Source organism: Giraffa tippelskirchi, chromosome 1 (genome assembly GCF_054371585.1).
Source record: "Giraffa tippelskirchi isolate mGirTip1 chromosome 1, T2T-mGirTip1v1.2.pri, whole genome shotgun sequence".
NCBI lineage: Eukaryota > Metazoa > Chordata > Mammalia > Artiodactyla > Giraffidae > Giraffa > Giraffa tippelskirchi.
Window position 1 is genome coordinate 163,183,077 of NC_137275.1, and position 20,234 is coordinate 163,203,310.

Here is a 20,234-nt window from a genome sequence, read left to right on the forward strand (position 1 = left end):
TTCATGGTAATACTCAAAATGAGTTGAATGATGAAATAAAATATAACAAAAGCATGTGGAACATGATTTATCATGGCTCTGGATTAAATGAATGTAATTTTTATCCTATATCTTTCCCCTTTTAATAAATGGTACCATCATTCATCAGATTATTAAAGGTAGAAGCTGGGAGTTGACTCCTTTCCTCACTGTCCCTGTTTTAGTTATTTATTTCTGTGTAAGAAATTATGACAAAACTTAGAGGCTTAAAATAACAATGGATATTTATTATTGCTCACAGTTTCTATGGGACAGGAGGCAAGATGTTTTGACTCAATCATAGCTGCATATTGGTGGGGTCTAGACGATCCAGTGCAAGATGGCTCACCTACACACTTACACAGCTGGAAAGTGATGCTGGCTGTTGGTGGGAGAACCCAGGTGCTCTCGGTCCAGGTGGCTGCACAGGGCCTCCTTGATTGTCCCAGTGACATGGTGGCCGTTATTTCCCATAGTGAGCAATCCAAGACAGCAAAGCAGAAGTGGCAGTGTCATTTATTGGGGATTCACACAACTTCACTTTTGTAGTGTTCTACTAAACACTCATGTATGGATGTGAGAGTTGGACGGTGAAGAAAGCTGAGCGCCGCAGAATTGATGCTTTTGAACTGTGGTGTTGGAGAAGACTCTTGAGAGTTTCTTGGACTGCAAGGAGATCCAATCAATCCATCCTAAAAGAGATCAATCCTGGGTGTTCATTGGAAGGTCTGATGTTGAAGCTGAAGCTCCAATACTTTGGCCACCTCATGCGAAGGGTTGACTCATTGGAAAAGACCCTAATGCTGGGTAGGATTGGGGGCTGGAGGAGAAGGGGACGACAGAGGATGAGATGGTTGGATGGCATCACCGACTCGATGAACATGGGTTTGGGTAAACTCCGGGAGTTGGTGATGGACAGAGAGGCCTGGCGTGCTGCAATTCATGGGGTCGCAGAGAGTCGGACACGACTGAGCGACTGAACTGAACTGAACTAAACACTCAGATCTTCCTTATTCACTGTGGGAGGGGGCTGCACCAAGGCATGAATGCCAGAGGCATGGATTGTTGGGGGCCATCTTGAAGGCTGGCTACCATGGTGTCTCCCTTCCATATTTCATTCTACCCACATGTTCTGTTCATTCTCCTTCCAAAGATACATTCAGATATAATCACTTCTCTTCATTTCTACTGCTTCTAGTCTAGTCTAAGACAGGGTCTACACTCAGCTCTGCCGTGATAGCCTTCCATCTGATCTTTCTCCTTTTTCTCTTCTACTTCTCACTCTCTAATGCATTTTTTCACATAGCAGCCACTCACTCATCATTCATTCATTTTTTTCTATTAGTTAATTCTAGTCATTTTTTATTAATGAACAGAATTAATAGAAAATCTATTCATCACTCACTTTTTCTCTTAATTCTATTAAATATGTTTATTTCATACTTACCATATGCTAGGTTTGTTCGAGATTCTCAGAGTATAACAGTGAAACTTATATATAGTGAGGAAATAAATAAGATGGAAAATATTAAAGGGTAATGTGTGTAACCTGAAGGACGAAACAGGGTAAAGAGAATAGAGGACAACAAGGAAATTAGGGACTTATGTGTGCTGTGCTATATAGGGCTGTTATGGGTTCTGTCTTTGATTAGTTGACATTGAATAGTAACCGAAAGACAGGAGGAGGCAGGCATATGGATACCTGGGTAAGAGTGCTCTAAGCAGGGGAAAGAGCAAGCACAAAGCATGCTTGATGTATGTGAGGAACAGGAGACCAACCAGTGTCATTGGAGCAGAGAGAGGAAGGGGAGTGGAGAATAGCAGGTGATGGGGTCAGATCACAGAGGGCCTGGTGGGCTGAAGACTGACTTTACCTGGGGTTGGTGGGACATGAGGACAATCATTGGAATGTTTTGCTAAGATGATATGACTTGCTTTTTAATAAGATCTTTTGAATTGCTCAGCCCGTGATCTTTATAACTGACATCAGGTCACTTCCAGTGCTTAAAACCCTTCCATGGATTCCTGGAATACCTAGAGTAAAATCTAAGCTCTGTTAGCTATTATTACTATAATTGTTATTGCTATCATTAAAAATTAACACCCCATTATTATCACAGATCCCGCTGTTTTTTTTCTGGTATCTGTCCAACTAGTAATTACTATTAACACTACTACTACTGTTACCACTACTACTAGGTTTATTTGTTTATAATCTACCTCATCCACTTGAGACTATATACTTGGAAGATGTTGTAGCTGAGTGTCTTTCCATACTAAATTATCCCAAGACTGCTTTATTTTTGGAGCTCTTGTGTTTGATCTTTAAGAAATTTTTTTTCCTATATCTTTCCTCATTGTCATATTTGGTCAATGACCTACTTCCAGCAATGCTATTATTGGGGCCAGGGTAACTTTGCAATTGTGCTGGACATAAGAGCTGGTCTTGGCTTCAAGGCTATGCCAGTACTTCTTAGACTTTAATGGACAAGTGAATTATGTGAAAGGGTAGGGATCTTGCTAAGTGTGGGGTGGGCCTTGAGGTTTGGCATTTCTCCCAAGTGATGCCCATGCCACTGGTTTTTTGAGTAAAGAGAGGGTTTGATCACCAAACTTGACTGGATGTTGGAAATGCCTGTGGAGCTCAGGCTCCTCCCCTGCCATACCTGATCCTGAGGCACTCTTAGTACTGAGAATTTTCCAGTTCTCATTAATGATTCTAATTGGTAGCAACATTTGAGAACCACTGCATTGGATGACACTGGGCCCTATTTGAAAACAAAGCACACAGAGAAATGCTCTACAGGGCTATGCTGCTTTCTTTCTTTTTAAAAACTCAGTTTAATGGCTATAGAGAATCTGGCCCCACAGATGGATGACCTCCAGATCACTGCCTAGCGTGGCTGGATTTCCCCAGTGTCCCCAGCACATGCAATCACTTGGTGGCCCGAATAGGACTTCTGCCCTCAGGAAACTGGGGCTTCCAAGTGCAGTTAAAATACACTTGCTGACAACAAGGCTGTAGCAAGTCAGGTCTCTCCTGTGTGAGCTTGTGCTGAGGCAGGGAAGGAAGGTGAAGCAGAGAAGTGCTCTGTTTTTCTTTCTTGTAATTTCCAGAATGTACAGGTGCGGTTTCTGAGCCAGTAACGAACTAAGAACTTCTTGTATGAGTCAAACTAACTCTTTGATCATCAGAAGCAGGTGTTTTAAACTGCTGAAAAGCAATGAGGCATATCTCACTTACAGGTTAATAACTGACTACGAGACATGGGTGTCCTAAATGGTCTTGGAGATATTGGGCCGGATAGACAACACCAGAGCTGCCTCCCCATGCCCCCACACATCTATCCCCACCTGAAGCCCACTCAGTTCTTTTTGCCAAGTGACCAGTATGTGCTAACAGAGCCTGGGACACTTTCTCATAGAAATGTACTTCAATCCCATGTAACCAGATTGATTTTTTTCTTTTTCTGGCTAATCTAGATTGGTCGACTGATTATTGGACAGAATGGCATCTTGTCGACACCTGCTGTGTCCTGCATTATCAGAAAGATCAAGGCAGCTGGTGGAATCATCCTGACAGCCAGCCACTGCCCTGGAGGGCCAGGGGGAGAGTTTGGAGTGAAGTTTAATGTTGCCAATGGAGGTATGTGGTTCAAAATATGCCTTAATTGTCATGGTTTATTTCCTCTTACATCATGGTCTTACAATAACCCCATGATGTCAGATAAGCAAGGCAGAGAGGGAATAGCTCAGAAAAGTCTAGTGAGGTGCCTGTAGTAGTCAGGGTTTTCCAGAAAGTAGAACCAATTGGACATATAGATTGTCTCCAACTTACAGTGGTTTGATTTAGAGATTTTTTTGACTTTACACTTTATAGTATAAAAGCAATATACATTCAGTAGAAACCTTGTTTCACTGAAATTTCAAATTTTGATCTTTTCCTCGACTAGCAATGCTGTATAATTCTCTCTCGTGATGCTGGGCAGCAAGTGCAGCTCCTACCCAATCACAAGGGTAAACAACCAGTACATTTATAACCGCTCTGTACCCATTCAGCTCAGTTGGTAAAGAATCTGCCTGCAATACAGGAGACCCTTGTTTGATTCCTAGGTCGGGACGATCTGCTGGAGAAGGGATAGGCTACCCACTCTAGTATTCTTGGGCTTCCCTTTGGCTCAGCTGGTAAAGTATCTGCCTGCAGTGTGAGAGGCCTGGGTTTGATCCCTGGGTTGGGACGATCCTTTGGAGAAGGGAAAGGCTACCTACTCCAGTATTCTGGCCTGAAGAATTCCATGAACTGTATAGTCCACAGGGTTGCAAAGAGTCAGACACGACTGAGCGAGCTTCACTTTCACTTTGCACCCATTCTGTTATTCTCTTTCAGTACAGTATTCGATAAATTAAATGAGATAGTCAGCACTTTACTATCAAACAGGCTTCAGGATAGATGATTTTGTACAACTGTAGACTACCAAGGTGTTCTCAGCACTCTTATGATAGGCTAGGCTAAGCCACGATGTTAGGTGTATTAAACGCATTTTTGACATGATATTTTCAGTTTGCAATGGGTTAGTCAGAATATAACTTGTTGTAAGTCCAGGAAAATCTAGAAAGAGATTTATTTTAATGAATTGGCTTGTGTGATTATGGAGGCTATGAAGTCCCAAAATCTTTCCAGGAGAGTGGATGACATAGTTCTGATCTGAGTCCGAAGGCCTGAGAAGCAAGAGAGCTGATGGTGTAAGTTCCAGTCTGAGTCCACGTCTGAAAGCAGAGTGGGACCAGTGTGTCAGGTGGAAAGTGAATTCTCCCTTCCTCAGTCTTTTTGTTTTGTCCATGCCTTTGGTGGGTTGAGTGAGGCCCAGCCATGCTGGGGAGGGCAGTCTGCTTCACTCAGTCTACTGTTAATCTCATCCAGAAACACCCTCACAGACATACTCAGAGTAACATTTAACTGAACATCTGGGCTCTCTGTGACCCAAGCAAGCTGACACGTAAAATTAAGCATCATGTTACCCCAGGTGATGTGACAAGGAAGGGGCACAATAGGGTCTTATACCCATTTGGTCTCTTGGTCCCCTGCACTCCTCAGCACAGTGAAATGGTTGACTATTGATGCTTATCTGACATGGAAGGACCCTGGATTTTAAAGTTGAAGCAGACCCTCAAAGTCATTTAGATCATTCCCATCATTTTACAAATAGACAAAGCCCTGAGAGGCTGTTTGCTCAAGGTCACGTTGTCAGACAGAGGACTTCTTAGCATAAGTCCTACATTCTCCCTTTCCTATAGTGTTGACTTTCTCTTACTAACATGCTTAGAATTATTTCACTTTTTCTTGTATTTATAGAAATTTATAGTTTAGAAGGGCTTCCCTGGTGACTCAGTGGTAAAGAATCTGTCTGCAGTGCAGGAGACTCAGGAGACGCTGGTTTGATCCTTGGGTTGGAAAATCCCCTGAAGGAGGGCATGGCAACCCACTCCAGTATTCTTGCCTGGAGAATCCCATGAGCAGAGGAGCCTGGCAGGCTACAGTCCATGGGATCACAAGAGTCGGACACAACTGTAGTGAATGAGCATGAACAGTTTAGAAGTCCTAGTGGGGTAGGATATGTGTATAAGGGTGAATTAAAACATTTTTGAACAGGTATAAAATGTAGGGTAGGAAGGATAAAAATAAATGGATACCATATATTCATTACTCTGTTTTTCCATTTTGCTTTTTTCCCCTAAGGACTTTTAAGGTAAATTACAGTATGAAGGCTTAAATATTTCTGACTACATTTTTTTAAAATAAAGATATATTCCTGTATAACTACTGGATCATACCTAACCAAAATCATAGTAATTCTCTAATTTCATCTAAAATCTCATCTATATTTAAAATTTTCTGAATGTCCCCCAAATGTTGTTTACATCTGCTTTGTTAAAACCAAGTTTTGTCCCAGAACCATGCGTTGCATTTGGTTTTTAAGTCTCTCAAATTTCTTTTAATCTAGAACACTAAGTCTTCATGTATATGTGGGTGGGAGCTGAATTTTAACCAACAACTGTTGCCATTATGAAGCATTCCTGGCCCAGGCATAGTAGCACATCTTGAAAGGGAAGTACATGATTGCCCCCTCCTTGCAGCCATTTTAGATATTATTCAAAGAAAGAATGTTACTCACATCAAGTGTTTAAAAAAAAAAAAACAACCTTATGAAGAGCCTTATTTTTGAAGGTATGATTCAAGAAACACTGCTTCACCAAAAAGCACACCTTGGGCCAACATTTAGTCTTGCAGAAGCTACTGAATATTTCAGGAAAAGATATGCAAAGCGCAGGTATTCTATATACTTATAATACAGGACATTTCATGTACTCAGAATATGGCAATGAAATGTAATATATAAGTAATATAGACGTTGCCAAGCTAAATAATGTATTTAAACATTTGAATTAATATCTGACTGAATATCTTATAAGAGAATCTCAGTCATCTCTGTGATAATTTGTGAGGTATAAAAGGAAAAGATACTATTTAAATAACCGTTTTTTAGACTGAATTGCAGGAGGTTATGAGACTTGCTCAGTCACATCCTGCATAGGTTAAGGGGGTTGAATTTATCATTTAGCCTTTAACTATGTTGAAAGTCCTTCCTTTTACATTTATTTCTTCATGTTTACATGTCTTGGTGTCATTAATGAGACTAACATTCCTGCTAGCATGGAAAGATTCAGTTGGCTTCTTCCTGCTTAGAGTGAGTTTTATCATGACATCTTTCATCCGAAGTTGCAAGTTGCACACAGTCATCTCTTCCATTGAGTGTCATACTGATACATCTCATGGAATAATTTAAAAGGCAAAAAGTCTACAGAATTAGTAGGTACATCCAGAGAAATAAGACGCTTCTAAAGCTATGTTGCTTTTAAATTATTTATAGAACAGGACTTTTCTGAGCATGTTTGTAAATAGGGGAGAAGATGCTAGAGGACAAAAGCAATCAATAATAAAAATACTTTTTTAAATATTTAGAGTGTGCCAAGCTACATACTCAGAACTTTACATACATGTTCTCATTTAATCCTCATAACAGCCTGATGAAGTCACTGAGGAATAAAAGTGGCTTAAAAAACTTGACCAGTATCACAGAAGTCATAAGTTGTGGAGCTCATTTGGAACCTAGATTCCAAGAAGTGGGCAGAACTTCTGAGTGAAAAGGCAGAGCTGGGGGAAAGAAGCATCTAGAGGGGTGCAGAATGGAAACTTTGGGAAATAGTTGCTTATACCTCTTGTAAAGGAAGAGGAGGAAATGTTGCCTGTCAAATTGGTCAATCCTAAGGAAAAGGAAATCAGTCCTGAATATTCATTGGAAGGACTGATGCTGAAGCTGAAATTCCAATACTTTGGCCACCTGATGCAAAGAACTGAATCCTTGGAAAAGACCCTAATGCTGGGAAAGATTGAAGGCAGGAAGAGAAGGGGACAACAGAGAATAAGATGGTTGGATGGCATCACCGGCTCAATGGACATGAGTTTGAGCAAGCTCCGGGAGTTGGTGATGGATAGGGAAGCCTGGTGTGCTGCAGTCCATGGGGTCACAAAGAGTCAGACATGACTGAGCAACTGAACTGAACTGAACTGAAGATAATGGAGCAAGGATAGTGAAGGGACTTGGGATAAATGGAGATGTTTTCTAAAAGGTCCTCTGGGGAATTTGTTGATACCTGGGGAATTGTGGGGATCAAGGTGAACTTAAGCAGCCTCATTCTTTGGGGTAACCAGTTTGGGTTATTTCATGACTGCCTTCAGCAGCACATGGGAGTCTGGTAATGGCAGCAATGGAGCAGATGATGGCAATGGGGAATGACAGCGTGGGCAAGGCAGAGGAGAAAGAGAGCTGGTAGTTGTTAAGAATGTCTGAGTTGACATTAGACTCTTAGGACTCAAACCCACCCTCTGTTACACCAGTGATGTGACCTTGCTTAAGGTCATCTCTTCCAAGTTCAGTTTCCTTATTTGGAAAATGAAGATATTAATAGTTCTTACTTCATATACTTTTTGTGTGTGCTAAATTCCACATAAGGTGTGAAATGTGTTATGTGTAAATTTTAACAAATGTTGGCTTGTCTTATTATGCTAACAATGAACGTCAAGGCTCAAATGCTAGACCATAGGGTCCTTCTGGGATAAGAAACCAGTGAAATGAGAATGGACCGATAATCTGGGAGTAATCAAGTGATGATTGTCTTCAGTATAGGAATGAGGAACAGGTTCAGCAGGGGTATGGAGTAGGAGTAGGGTAGATGGAAGATTAGGAATTTGTGGAATGAAGATACTCAAATTTGATATTTTTGAAATAAGAATTTCAGGAGACAATTCCTGGCATGACTGTACTAGGAACTGACTTAAATGAAGAAGGAAGTCATTGGAGTGGAAGATGTTAAGAACTGGGAAGATGTAAAGAGATACAAAGGATTTTGGTGGTCTCAGAGGTTATCAGTATGGCTGACTGAGCAGCATCTAACTGGTTACAACTTGTTTTACTTTTGGAAATCAGTGTGGTTTGGCATAACAAACTCAGACAGAGACTTTTAAAATGTGATGGAAGTATCCCAAGAATATAATGTGGTGCCTGGGAGTCAGAGGGATATTCACGTATCATCTGGCAAGCATAAAAAAAAAAAATGCAAAGCTAAGTAACTCTATTTACTATTTTAAGTTTTGCAAAAGAATGAAAAATGTTAAGGAGTGAAGTTGAGAAGGACTATGTTTATTTCTTTGTGGTCTTCACTTTTCCTGTAGAAAAACATGGGGTATTAAAATATATTAGGCTTTTTTCCATCCATTGAAATGGTGCTATTGCTGTTCCTTTCCCCTCTCTCCCCGCTTCATTGAGGTGTAATTGATATATTAAAAACCTGTACATATTTAATCTGTGCAGCTTGGTGAGTTTGGTCATTATTCCTTTTTATATGTTCAAGGAACCTTTTTTGGGAGGTGATAGTGATATGGGCTTCCCAGGTGGCTCAGTGGTAAAGAATTCTCCTGCCAATGCAGGAGACTCATGTTTGATTTCTGGGTCGGGAAGATCCCCTTGAGAAAGAAATGGCAACACACTCCAGTATTCTTGCCTGGAAAATCCCACAGGCAGAGGAGCCTGGAGGGCTACAATCCATGGGGTCATGAAGAGTCGGACATAACTTAGTGACTAAAACATCAACTACCATGCTATATTCTAATGCAGCACTGTATAATAGAAATATATTGTAAGCCATACATGTAATTAAAAATTTTCTAGTAGCCACATAAAATAGTAAAAAGAAGCAGGTGAAATGAATAAAATATTTTATTTCACTTGATATATCCAAAATATTATCACTTCAACATGTTACTATAAAATTATGAATATAATCTATTCTGGTTTTATACTAACTGTTCAAAATTTGGTGTGTATTTTATAATTACAGCACATGTCAATTTAACTAGTCTTATTTCAAGTGTTCAAGAGCCACATGTGGCTAGAGGCTGTTGAATTGGTCAGCATAGTTCTAAGGGCTGGGATAAAAGAGAAATCAAGAAACAACTGCAGTTTAATAGAAAATTATAATGTAACTAGTGAGTGAGATCAATACACAAAACTGTCTGTCTGTCAATGATTTATATTTTAGATCTTTAACTACTTATTTACTTGATTCCCAAACTTATTGCAAAAAATCCAAAGTAGCTTGCAATAAGATATAAAAATTAAAAAGAAAAAGGAGGACAACTATTGATTTTAGGTTCAATTCATTTAAAGCCTATCACTTAACCTTAATTGTCAACTTGACCTTGTGAAGATGTGTGTCAGATATTTTAAACTTCACTTTGAAAACTTGGGAGTCACTAGAGAGTATGAATTGGGGAAACTAATGTACCCTGGTCAACTTACACACCAAATAGGCAGCACACCTGGGAGTAGAAGTCATACTTTCTTTCTCTAGGTGCACTTGGGAGGCTGCAGTTTAACTCTGGAGTCCCTCACTTCTGTCAAATGCATATCCTGTTTGTGTCTCATATCCTGAATAAAGCTGATGACATAACCGGGTCTCCCTGGCAGGTGTGTAACTATTTTTAGGGAAGACGTCTCATTGCTTAGAAGTAGATTAAAACAAAGCAACATGTGGGTTATTGGCCTGCATGGAACAGGTGAGGCTGGCCCCGTTTCCTCCAGAGTGGATGGATAAGAAATATTGAAGCCATTTGAACTGTGAACTGCTGAGTGTTGTCTAGAACACAAAGGAATCTTTCTCCTGCTTGGTGGAGGAAGAGTTAACATTTCTCTGATTTATTTTTTATGCAAATTTATTTTTGGTGGTGCATTAATTTCCAATTTTAGGTCCTGCTCCAGATGTCGTCTCAGACAAAATCTACCAGATCAGCAAAACAATCGAGGAATACGCTATATGCCCTGATTTGCGAATTGACCTGTCTCGACTAGGAAGACAAGAATTTGACCTGGAGAACAAATTCAAACCATTTAGAGGTAATTGGCAAATTGTATTTTGAAGAAAATTAGAACTCTGTGGATGGAGTTGACAATTTTTCTTCAGGGGAGAGCACACGCAAAAGTGATGGAATTATCAATTTTAGGAGTGGCATTTGATAAATAGATATAAACTGAGTATGGTGCGGAGGGAAATGAGAGCAGCCAAGATATTTGGAACTGGCAACTTTCAACAACTGCTTTCCAAACTCTATCATTTTTGACATAGGGAACATTTCACGGCTGACTCTTTTGCAGTGTTCCAAGAATAGACTGAATTGCCAACACATGTCTTTACTTTTCTAAGCAATTAAGGTGAATACGCTGAAATACTTTTGATAATTAAAAAGAGACCTAACAAGGTAATGTAGTTATTAAAATTTCCCATGGAAGATAGGTGTTTCTTTTCCAAGCTAGGATCATGCAGTTTATCTTGATTCAATTCACAGTTGACCGCCTGCTCTATACCACACTCCATGATAGAAGATTTTACAAAGGAATTCACTAAGTACAAAATGGATTTAGGAAAATGGTTCAAAATTAAAAACCAGGATGAAGTTGCCAAAAATATTATCCTGTATCATAGAGTGAATAAAACTTCTAAGTCCTCAGATTATAACCTTTCAATTTGTAGATTAATAATGAACCATGTAATAACATTAATATCAAGTAAATGCATATCATTTTTCACCCCCTATTTTATCCTGTTGCTTTCACCTAGAAGGCATACAAGTAGCAATAAAACAAACTTTTTTTTTTTAACTCCTTCAGTGCCCCTATCAGCTTAAATCCAGTTCGTATTAAGATGGTATCCTTATTTTACAAGTAATTTATTTAGTTCAAAAGATGAAATACCTAGTTCATGGCCACATGGTATTTTAGAGACAGAGAGGAGCTTGAAATGTACTATTTGGAGACACAGTGTTGCGCCAACTCTACCAGTTTTCTTGGAAGATTTTGAGTCAATTGCTTGCTTAGCTAGTGAGCAGAAGTTAATTGAAAGCCATGTGATACTTATGGGAAGCAATGATTCCTGATTTTATTAATCTAGTTGGGAGTATTCATACACACAATGGCTTGACAGCTAAAAGCAAGGGATATTTTATGTTAACTAAGTGAATTACATATGTTTGGATGTACTGGAAAATAAGATGACAGAAAAAACAGGTATTATTATGTTATCAGGAAGAAATTTTGTAGGTTGACTGAATCTTCAGAGTTGTATTAGTTGTCCAAGAGACCCAGATCTTTGGTGGCTCAGATTCAGGCCCACTGTGTTAGCTACATGCCTCACTTGGTGAGTTTTCTACAGGGCTGCAGACACCATAAAGTAGAGGGAGACATTCCCTGGTCTCAAGAATTTGAAAATGATTGGGATAATTTATGTGCTGTGTTCTTGCTCTTTAAATGTTGAGCAAAGCTTGAGTTAATTGGAAACAATTTAGTCTTTGGCTTTTCATCTTAAAGGATGAAGAGCAAGAACTATGTGATGTGAGCTTTCAGTTTTCATGGAAATCTACTTGCTTCCTTGGTTTTTACATTTTTGTTTGGTATTAATGCTATTTATCTGCTATAAATACCAAATGCATTTAGGCAAGTAGTTCAGGAGTTAGACCCAGAATGAAATTGCCAAAAATATTATGCTATATTGTAGAGAGAGTAAAACTTCAAACATACTCAAGCCATAACCTTTCATTTTATAGAGTAATTTTTTATTGTGATAAAATATATGTAACGTATACTATGTTAATAATTTTTAGATGTATTTTGTGTAAACTTTTAATTAATTTACTTTATAGATTAGTACGGATTTCTCTGGTGGCTCAGTGGTAAAGAATCTGCCTGCAATGCAGGAGATGCAAGAGATGTGGGTTTGATCCCTGAGTCAGGAAGATCCTCTGGAGAAGGAAATGGCAACCCACTCCAGTATTTTTGCCTGGAGAATCCCATGGACAGAGGAGCCTGGTGGACTACACTCTATAGGGTCGCAGAGTCAGACATGACTGAGCATAGATTAATATCCTCCTCCTATCAAAGATGATTAAAAACTATCTGTGTTCTTGAAAAAGTTATTATATTTGAATTTGATTTAAGTGCAACGAAAGTATTTTTAGTGTGTATTTGACCAGATGAAGGGATAGTTTCATGTTACATATAAAATCTCACCCACTAAATATTGCACCTGAATTTACTAAAAATTAAATTGTGGATTGGTAATATCTTTAGTGCAGGTTTAAATGTTTCAAGGTTCCAAAGTAGTATGTGTTTGAAAAATTTGAAAAACAGCATACATAAGTTTCAAATTTTAACTACAAATTTCAAAAGCAGAGCTCATGGACAAATTTTAGTGCCTAAAATAAAATATTTATTATTTCTGGGAAAAATATTTTCTGAATACTAATTATGTACCGATCACCAAGTTTGAAAAGTGATGTATTCTGGGTTTTATGAATCTGTGAAATAAATGGAAAAGACTTAATTTGGTTGTCTGGTCACTGGGTGGTGCAGGAGAGCATGTGTGTTTAATGAAGATTTCTAAATATCTGGCACTGGAGAGCATTTGTGTTTAATGAACATTTCTAAATATCTGGCACTCACCCTGAACCTGGTAATAGACTGGGCACATGGGAGACTTTACACAAACTCAGAAAAATCTCCTTTATCACCAATTCAGAACCTGAATCTGCTTGGTACCATGGCATTTAGAAAGTAGGGGTCACTGCTGAGGTTACTTCGTGATTTGTTTCAGGCCAGCTGAGTCATTTTTTGGCCAGTCCCCACAGGAGAGGCAACCGGTTTTGCCAAGATGCCTCTTAGCATTGAGGTGTTTGCAGTTTGTGGGAGGGAGGTGGTGGAATGAAGAGAGTGGGGACAATAGGCATAGTTTTATCTTAATTACTTTATTCTTGTGGTTGATTTTTCACTTGCAAAGAAGAATTTGCAACTTGATATTTTTTATACCATTTAATCACCTGCAGAGTTTGTAGCATCTTGATTGTGCTTTGTGATTTTGTCTTCAAATGAACACTTTGCTTCCTGTGTAAATGTGTAGGGTTATGATGGTATTGTGATCAGAATTTCGTGCTTTTTTATGCTTCCAAGAATCCCTCATGAGTAGTCATTGGTGCCTCCTTTGGCTTTCTTATCCTTAGTGGAGATAGTGGACCCAGTGGATATCTATCTCAACCTCCTTCGGACCATTTTTGACTTTAACGCCATCAAGAGTTTGCTGACTGGGCCCGGCCAACTGAAGATCCGAGTTGATGCCATGCATGGAGGTAAGCATGTGGTCTTCTACCAAGTGGTAAACAAGAAATGGTAAAGGAGACCTCAATGTGTGTTGGGTTTCTGGGATTATGAGGAAGGTTGGATTCATAGATATTCACATGACGTGTGTATGTTGAGATAGATATGTGGGATACTCTGGAAGGCTTCAGGGCTTTGATCTCTCTTTTTTGATGCAACTGAAAAAAAAGCTTGAGCATATGATTTTGAGGCTATGCCTGTTAGAGTGTGGAGTGGAAATAGCAAAATTGTAAATTAAAAAATATTTTTGATCACAATACATAGTTAAAAAAGTCAGATAGTTCAGAGCTTGCTATGAAAAAAATCCTTCACAACTCCTTCCCCCAATTTTCTACTTTCCAGGGGCAGTCTTTTTTGTTTTTTTTTAGGTATTTATCTATTACTGAATACTATGAACATACTGCTCCTTGTTGATTTTTCAGTTTGAGCCGTTACTGACTTCATACTATGGAAGATGAATCTGTAGTTCTTTTTCACCGTCTCCACTCACTAAATCCAAGCACACTTCCTTAAACAAGTTATATCATCATTTTGGTAAGATCAGTATGCAATGTCTAGATTATCATAACATGGTTGAGACAGGCAAAATACTGTAATTATATTTTCCTTTCAGCACAACTTTTTTACTTCTTTGGAATTAGTAATCATCTTGTTTTCTCATTATTTAGTTTTTGTGAAGTGTATTTGCCACTATTAACCCTCATATCCTTCTAGTGTCAAAATCTTCTCTCACTTCATTTTCCTGGAGACCTAGAATCTCCTCTGTCTGCACTGGTAGCTCTCTGAGCTGCTGTTGTCCTGAAATCTCTGCTTAGCATCATCCTGTAATTCCCTTTACCCCTTCCTTATGTTGACTCTCCTACTTCTGGATCCTTGGCCTTTTGCTTTCTTGATTTACTCCTACATTTTGGAGGAGCACATTCTCCAATTACTCTGTGAGAGAGAGCTCATGGGAGGTAAATGTTTTGAGTCATTGAATGTCTGAAAATGCCTATTTTCTATGCTCATCCTGAATTGATATTTATTTGAATATAGAAATCTAGGTTGGATATTATTTTCCTTCAAAAGTTTGAGAGAATTGCTCCATTGTCTTGTAGCCATTCCTACCAAACTCGAGAAATCTGATGCTATTCTGATTTTTAATTCATGTTTTGAAATCTTTCTTTTTTTCTTTTCTGGAGGCTTTTGGGGCCTTTGATATGTATTCAGTGTTCCTTCTTTTCACAATGATGAGTCTTAGTGTGGGACTGTATTTCGCTATTGTGCCAGGCACTTGGAGGATCCTCTGAATCTAGGAACTTATGTCCTTTCATTCTGGGAAATTTTCTTGCATTACTGCTTGGATGATTCCTCCATTATTTTCTCTTTCCTTTCTTCATAATGGCTATTGTTTAGATATTGACTCTATTGGACAGATCTTTTAATTACCCTATTCTTTCCCCCAACACCCATTTTTCTTTTCTTTGTTTTGTGCTACTTTCTGGCAGGTTTCCTCAACTTTAGCTCCAAGTCCTTCCATTGTTTTTCAGTTCCACTATCATATTTTTAATCTCCCAAAACATTATTTTTGTTTTCCAAATAACTCTTTTTAAAGATAACTTCCTATTCATGTTTCATGAATACTATATCTTTTTTTAATAAGTCAGATGTACTGAGGTATAAAATTTATTTGCAGTAAAATTGATACTTTGTTAGTATACAGTTTGATGAAGTTGGACAAACATGTACAGTAATACAACCACTCTGACAGTCAAGCTACAGAATATTTCCCTTGCTTCCACAAATTCTTTTGCATCCCTTGAAGTTTTACCTCTCCTCTTTCCCCTAGTCCCTGGCAATCACTCATCTGCTTTTTGCCCCACAGTTTTACCTTTTCCAGAAAGCCATATGAATGGAAACATACAATATGTAGCCGTTTTCTTCAGGCTTTTTTCATTCAGCATAAGGTTTTAGAGATGCATTCATGGTGTTTTATGTATCAGTGGTTATTTCTTATTACTAATGAGTAGTATTCCTTTATATAGATGTACTACATTCTGTTTATCCATTCACCACTTGATACAATTAGGGTTATTTCTAGGTTTTGGCTACTATAAACTGCTACAGACATTTGTAAAAAAGTCTTTATAGGAATATATGATTTTCTTTGTTTTATATAAATACATGGGGGTGATATTGCTTGGTCATATAATGTGTATACTGAACTTAATAAGTAATTGCCAAACTATTTTCCAGAGTGACTACCATTTGCACTAACAGCAGAGTATGAAGGCTCCAGTTTCTCTGTGCTCTCACTAACACTTGGTATTCTCAGTCTTTTCAGTTTTTTAGCCAGTCTACCCCATCTTGTTGATCTCTATTAGGACATAACTGATACATACTTTAAAAGATTTCTTCTCCCTGTGTAGTTTCTCTTTCTTCCATGTTGTTCTTTACTCTGTTTTGATCTCATGTTAAAGAGTGAATTCAGTTCAGTCACTCAATCATGGCCAACTCTTTGCAACCCCATGGACTGCAGCATGCCAGACTTCCCTGTCCATCACCATCTCCCGGAGCCTGCTCAAACTCACGTCCATCAAGTTGGTGATGTCATCCAACCGTCTCATCCTCTGTTGTCCCCTTCTCCTCCTGTCTTTAAGAGTGAGGCGCTAAAAATTTTGCAGGGAGCTCTGAGCCAATGTGTGGAACTTATCTTCCAAGGGCTTCACTCTAAGGTCTTCTACCTGGGCTGTATTGTCCTTTCCTATTCAGTTCAGTTCAGTTCAGTTGCTCAGTCGTGTCTGACTCTTTGTGACCCCATGAACTGCAGCACGCCAGGCCTCCCTGTCCATCACCAACTCCTGGAGTCCACCCAAACCAATGTCCATTGAGTCAGTGATGCCATCCAACCATCTCATCCTCTGTCGTCCCCTTCTCCTCCTGCCCTCAATCTTTCCCAGCATGAGGATCTTTTCAAATGAGTTAGCTCTTTGCATGAGGTGGCCAAAGTATTGGAGTTTCAGCTTCAACACCAGTCCTTCCAATGAACACCCAGGACTGATCTCGTTTAGGATGGACTGGTTGGATCTCCTTGCAGTCCAAGGGACTCTCAAGAGTCTTTTCCAACACCACACTTCAAAAGCATCAATTCTGCAGCACTCAGCTTTCTTCACAGTCCAACTCTCACATCCATACATGACCACTGGAAAACCTATAGCGTTGACTAGATGGACCTTTGTTGGCAAAGTAATGTCTCTGCTTTTATGCTATCTAGGTTGGTCATAACCTTCCTTCCAAGGAGTAAGCGTCTTTTAATTTCATGGCTGCAATCACCATCAGCAGTGATTTTGGAGCCCAAAAAAACTGTTTCTGCTGTTTCCCCATCTATTTGCCATGAAGTGATGGGACCAGATGCCATGATCTTAGTTTTCTGAATGTTGAGCTTTAAGCCAACCTTTTCACTCTCCTCTTTCACTCTCATCAAGAGGCTCTTTAGTTCTTCTTCGCTTTCTGCCATAAGGGTGGTGTCGTCTGCATATCTGAGGTTATTGATATTTCTCCCGGCAATCTTGATTCCAGCTTGTGTTTCTTCCAGCCCAGCGTTTCTCATGATGTACTCTGCATATAAGTTAAATAAGCAGGGTGACAATATACAGCCTCGATGTACTCCTTTTCCTATTTGGAACCAGTCTGTTGTTCCATGTCCAGTTCTAACTCTTGCTTCCTGATCTGCATACAAGTTTCTCAAGAGACAGGTCAGATGGTCTGGTATTCCCATCTCTTTCAGAATTTTCCACAGTTTATTGTGATCCACACAGTCAAAGGCTTTGGCATAGTCAATAAAGCAGAAATAGATGTTTTTCTGGAACTTTCTTGCTTTTTTGATGATCCAGCAGATGTTGGCAATTTGATCTCTGGTTCCTCTGCCTTTTTGAAAACCAGCTTGAACATCTGGAAGTTCACGGTTCACATATTGCTGCAGCCTGGCTTGGAGAATTTTGAGCCTTACTTTACTAGCGTGTGAGATGAGTGCAATTGTGCAGTAGTTTGAGCATTCTTTGGCATTGCCTTTCTTTGGGATTGGAATGAAAACTGACCTTTTCCAGTCCTGTGGCCACTGCTGAGTTTTCCAAATTTGCTGGCATATTGAGTGCAGCACTTTCACAGCATCATCTTTTAGGGTTTGAAATAGCTCAACTGGAATTCCATCACCTCCACTAGTTTTGTTAGTAGTGATGCTTCCTAAGGCCCACTTGACTTCACATTCCAGGATATCTGGCTCTAGGTGAGTGTGAGTGATCACACCATCGTGATTATCTGGGTCATGAAGATCTTTTTTGTACAGTTCTTCTGTGTATTCTTGTCACTTCTTCTTAATATCACCTGCTTCTGTTAGGTCCCTACCATTTCTGTCCTTTATCGAGCCCATCTTTGCATGAAATGTTCCCTTGGTGTGTCTAATTTTCTTGAAGAGATCTCTAGTCTTTCCCATTCTGTTGTTTTCCTCTATTTCTTTGCATTGATCACCGAGGAAGGCTTTCTTATCTCTCCTTGCTATTCTTTGGAACTCTGCATTCAAATGGGTGTATCTTTCCTTTTCTCCTTTGCTTTTCACTTCTCTTCTTTTCACAGCTATTTGTAATGCCTCCTCAGACAGCCATTTTGCTTTTTTGCATTTCTTTTTCTTGGGGATGGTCTTGATTCCTGTTTCCTGTACAATGCCACAAACCTCCGTCCATAGTTCATCAGGCACTCTGTCTATCAGATCTAGCCCCTTAAATCTATTTCTCACTTCCACTGTAGAGTCATAAGGGGTTTGATTTAGGTCATACCTGAATGGTCTAGTGGTTTTCCCCACTTTCTTCAATTTAAGTCTGAATTTGGCAATAAGGAGCTCATGATCTGAGCCACAGTCAGCTCCTGGTCTTGTTTTTGCTGACTGTATAGAGCTTCTCCATCTTTGGCTGCAAAGAATATAATCTATCTGATTTCGGTGTTGACCATCTGGTGATGTCCATATGTAGAGTCTTCTCTTGTGTTGTTGGAAGAGGGTGTTTGCTATGACCAGTGCTTTCTCTTGGCAAAACCCTATTAGCCTTTGCCCTACTTCTTTCTGTACTCCAAGGCCAAATTTGCTGTTACTCCAGGTGTTTCTTGTCTTCCTACTTTTGCATTCCAGTCCCCTATAATGAAAAGGACATCTCTTTTGGGTGTCAGTTCTAAAAGGTCTCCTAGGTCTTCATAAAACTGTTCAACTTCAGGCTGGTTCTATTCCGCAGAAATATAACTTTGGGCTGGTTATATTCTGCAGAAAAGGTTCTTTCTTTTTCTTGCCTTAGCATTATCTGACCTAGAGGGAAGAGAGTTTCTCTGTCCAAAGAGTTTGAAAATTGTTTCTGGATTTGAGCCTCACTACCTAGCTTGTACCATATGTTCATCTCTTAATCAATCACTCTAGTTGAGAGATGAAGGATACTGATTGGCAGACCTGGGTCACCTCCCTAGTCTTGGGGAAAGTAGGGTTTAGCCACACTCAGATTCCATGAACTGAGATGGAAAAAGGATTGCTTCTCTAAAGAAGACCCAAAATACTGCTGTCAGAGGAAAGGAAAAAGGGTGCTGTGCAGGGAAAATGGGTGCTGGGCAGGCAAAATCAATGTGTGTTCACTGTTTGTGGTTTGTATTCTATTAGTTGAAAATAAATGGAAAGCAGTATTTTTATATATTTCAGCCAACAGGATTACATGCTTGTCCCCAAATGTGTTGTATGTTCTACCTCCGGCTCCGCAGTGTTCTTGCTCACAGTGTTCTTTTCATTTGGATAGCATCCTTAATCCTGTCAAATTTATATTCTTCCATGTTCTCCCAGAAATGCTGCTCCATTTTGAAGCCTTGCCTATGGTCATTTCTCTTTTAAACTGTTAGATTTCATTATTTAATAAATACATTATACATTGAATTGAACTAGTCTTACAAATACAGTCACTCACCTGCAAATTTGACTCATCCCACTGCCAGACTGAGCCCAGTAATGTAGGATTTGGCGCTTTGTGTCCCTGGATGCCCTCCATTCTTCACATCAGAGTTCTGTGTTAGGCACTCCATGAATGTGTGTTGAACTGGAAAACACAAGTCCTTAGCATTTACTTCATAAAATGTACTTAGTTGTATATGCTTCAGTGGTTGGCAGTGTTTAATTATACACTTGGCAAAGTTAAAACAGCTGTAGAGACAAAGAACATCGCTAGAGCCTTAAAGTGCTTTTGCATATATTTAACTAATGCTTTTGATATAAAAAGTAACAGCCCATGAATTATTATTAGGTAGCTGATTTCTTTTTGGCAGTATTCTAGGAAAGTTTTGGAGAAAAAGTTCATGCAACTGGATTATTGAATACAACTTCTATATGCCTAACATAGT

At 39.2% G+C, this 20,234-nt stretch overlaps 1 protein-coding gene across 3 annotated transcripts in view; it reads left to right on the forward strand.

The window, feature by feature from the left end:
• Positions 1–20,234, forward strand: part of PGM5 (phosphoglucomutase 5) — a 184,590-nt gene that overhangs the window by 18,736 nt on the left and 145,620 nt on the right. For all 3 annotated transcript variants that reach the window (XR_014057539.1, XM_081503851.1, XM_081503867.1), the window contains exons 2-4: positions 3,502–3,664; positions 10,383–10,529; positions 13,682–13,807. Coding sequence is in view for 2 of the 3 variants with exons in the window: in XM_081503851.1 (XP_081359977.1) it covers positions 3,502–3,664; positions 10,383–10,529; positions 13,682–13,807 (436 nt within the window). In the remaining variant the exon portion in view is untranslated. The remainder of the gene's footprint in view (positions 1–3,501; positions 3,665–10,382; positions 10,530–13,681; positions 13,808–20,234) is intronic.